Source organism: Xenopus laevis, chromosome 1S (assembly GCF_017654675.1).
Source record: "Xenopus laevis strain J_2021 chromosome 1S, Xenopus_laevis_v10.1, whole genome shotgun sequence".
Classification (NCBI taxonomy): Eukaryota; Metazoa; Chordata; class Amphibia; order Anura; family Pipidae; genus Xenopus; species Xenopus laevis.
Window position 1 is genome coordinate 119,247,320 of NC_054372.1, and position 3,112 is coordinate 119,250,431.

The 3,112-nt window shown below is 36.6% G+C and overlaps 1 protein-coding gene across 1 annotated transcript; it reads right to left on the bottom strand.

The window, feature by feature from the left end:
• Positions 1 to 420: 420 nt before the first annotated feature.
• On the bottom strand, positions 421 to 2,312 carry tmem252.S (transmembrane protein 252 S homeolog). Its single transcript, XM_018242886.2, has 2 exons — positions 1,987 to 2,312; positions 421 to 1,347 (listed from the first exon to the last, which is right to left on the bottom strand). Exons 1-2 carry the CDS (start codon positions 2,265 to 2,267, stop codon positions 1,077 to 1,079), a joined length of 552 nt encoding a protein of 183 aa, XP_018098375.1. The 5' UTR covers positions 2,268 to 2,312; the 3' UTR covers positions 421 to 1,076.
• Between the last annotated feature and the right edge of the window lie 800 nt (positions 2,313 to 3,112).

Sequence of the window (3,112 nt, forward strand, 5' to 3'; positions counted from 1 at the left end):
GAAAAGGATTAACCTTTATTTCCTCTGCTGCACAGAAATGCTTTTGTCTTCTTTTCTACCAAAAATATGGCAGATACAGTATATTTGTCATTGAAGTTTAACTGAAACATGTGGTACTTTATCATTACTGGGCTGTAATAATATTTATACCCTAATGTGTGCTGAATAATCCATGCACTGTTTTATCCCTCCAGCTAATATAGAACTCCCTTCATCCTCATCTGACTGGCTGGTAACAGAAGATCAACAATAGCTGTTTCCCGCTGCTAAGATTAGATGTGTTTAATTATAACTGTCACCAATATAACTGACTCAAAATATTATAACACAGCCTGTTCAGTTTACTATTAGGGACAAAACAAATGCATGATGTTATCTCTATAAGTTATGTAACAAAGGAAATAAAGAACAGACACCTGCAATTTTTAATACAAATATATATTTAGTATAAAAATACAGTTTAACATATCATACAATATTTACATATAAAGACAATACAGTGAGTAATTCAAATAGCCTGGAGTTGAGTGCAAAATGGAAATACATGTACATATACACGCAGGTGTACATGTATATACTGTAGGTCTGTTACAGAAATACATTTCCATTGTTGTTTACTTGAGTTGGCATTGTAGCATCTTTACATAAATAAATATAATTAAACATATCATACAGGATGCTGTATCAGAAAATTGCAGAACATGCATTAGAATATAGCCCTGTGTGGGTCTAATTTCCTGGACCCTGTCCAGCGACCCATTTATACACACTCACCGGCCACAACCAACCATCAACAGCTGTTAGATTAGATGGACATTCTCCTTCTTGCTGATGAGCTAGAGCCTTCATTATCTGTAAAACTGTCATTATATACACAGTAGGTGTTTCTGTTGTCCTGTTTTCTTGCAGTATTCGTCCACTCGTTGTGCAATGACTTTTGGACATCACAGGCGACGTTTCTTTGGACAAATGCTTGCGTGTACCTCTGTGATGGCATTGCTACATTGACAGCAGTCACAGCTAGGCACATTGCATTTGAATCAACATGCTTTCCAGTCTTATTGTAACACTTACAGTCAGTCACATGTTTCAAGGTTATCAACACTGACAGAACCTGGTTCTCTCTCAGAGTTGGATTCAACATTAGACAACTGCACTGATGCCTCATATGAAGGTGGAGAATCATCACAAGTATACACTTCATCTGCAATGTCCACTGCGCTCTCTGTGTATAGTGGCGGGGGGATGTTGAGACCCTCTTCAAGCACTCTCAGTTCACCACTTGAATCTGGCTGCCGGCGAATTTCATTAATTACACTCTCGTAGGATGGCGGATAGAAATCTGGCCTGAAAATACAAGACATTTAAGAACATAAACACCAAAAATTAAAGAACTGAAATAAACAAAGCATTCAAGTTGAACACGCTAGGCTAAAGCTTTAGTATTGAACCTGTCTATAGTGTTTCTGATGACTCCCTGTCTCTTACGCATTAGCCTTAGACACTGGTAAATGGAATGAGTAGATTTTAAGTGAACGATTTATACAAAAAATGATGGAACTGAAAACCCAGTGCCGAAGTTTACAAAGCATGCAGACAGTGCCAGGAAGGAAGCAGTGAATTTATAACACATACAATATTTTTAAAAGGTCAAAACATTAATACTGTAGATTTAGAAAAAAATATTATTTAACCATGGGGAACAATATATGTTTAACCTTAAACAAATGGTTCACATACTCCTGGGCAAAAAAAAGCCATTTTCTGTTGGGATTTGTCTTTAAAACATTCCTACAGAAATTCCTAAGAAAATTAGATTTTTTCACAAAATGGAGTGGGGGTCTTTTCAACAATTCCATATGTAAATCTTTTGACCCTGCACCCGAATCTAATTGAGTCTTGATTAGAGTGCGGCTGCTAAGAATCGACTATATATATATATTTGCCTTAGTGTATTAGTGGCATTTTCTTGTTCGCTCAACATACCTGTCTACTGTCTCAACATGGACTTCCTGCTGGGTATGGATTCTCCTGATCATACTGTGGAAGAGACTCTTGTGGTTTGCCTCATGATAAGTGCTCCAAAAAATTCCAGCCAGGAGCAGGATAAATCCTATGGGCAGCAGAAAATAGGCCAGTATTATCTCACTCTTGCAGTCACACACATAGCTGGAAGATATATAGAAGGCTCCCAGGCATACCAGAGAGAAGCCAGTAATAAGAAATGAAAATCTTAGGACTGTATAAATGCTCTTCTTCATCTTCATGTTGTGAACTGTTAGAGCACACTGCACTGAGAAAAAACTAGATGATCCAACAACTCTGTCGTTTTATATGGTATGAAGGGAGATGGCCCTTGGACAATGATTTATAAAAGTCATGGACATAGAGATTCATTAACCACGAAACGGAGCTATTTAGAGGTAATATACACTAGGATTATCTTTTAATCAGATAGGTTACAAATACAAGAAAGGAAAAACACATACACATAGCTTTTTTATGATTTGTTATGATACACAACTGGTATTTGCAAATGTAACACATTCTACAAATTATTAGTCCAAATAACTTGGTCCTTTACAAAAAATAATTTATTTTTCATTAACAAAAATCCCTCCATTAGAAAAACAGACTTTACTGTATTCTACAACAAGGATATGCCCCCTTCATTGCACCCCCTTGTTCGGAGATAGCACTAATGCAGAATGCTAGTTGCAGCTGAGAGAGCTGAAAGTTCCCCAAGCCCTTTTTTAACCAGACATGCTCTCAGAACCACTAAACAGGTGGACAATTAAGTTGATAGGGGAATAGGGGAACCTTTATTTTGAATATACTTAGTAAATGCAATTTTATGAAGGCCACATTTTACCCAAGGGATTTTCTTTTTGGCTTCTTAATATGAGCTTAAAGGTGGCATAATCATTTGGCACAAAAGAAGCTGGGCCTGTGTGGATGTACTAGCCTAGGGGTGACATATGTCATTAATCTGCCATTGCATAAATAACAAAAAATATGCATTCCCAATGTAATATTTTTCATTAGATAGTTACTAAATTACGACTTTTAACTTTTAACAAAGTGAATTTTTTTAGTCATGCATGAAGGTGGT

Bases quoted from the DNA above. Each gene is read 5' to 3' on its own strand.
- tmem252.S (XM_018242886.2), bottom strand. From the start codon at position 2,267: ATGAAGATGAAGAAGAGCATTTATACAGTCCTAAGATTTTCATTTCTT. The intron at 1,348-1,986 runs GTATGTTGAGCG...TTGTATTTTCAG, and splicing joins CATGTTGAGACAGTAGACAG to GCCAGATTTCTATCCGCCAT.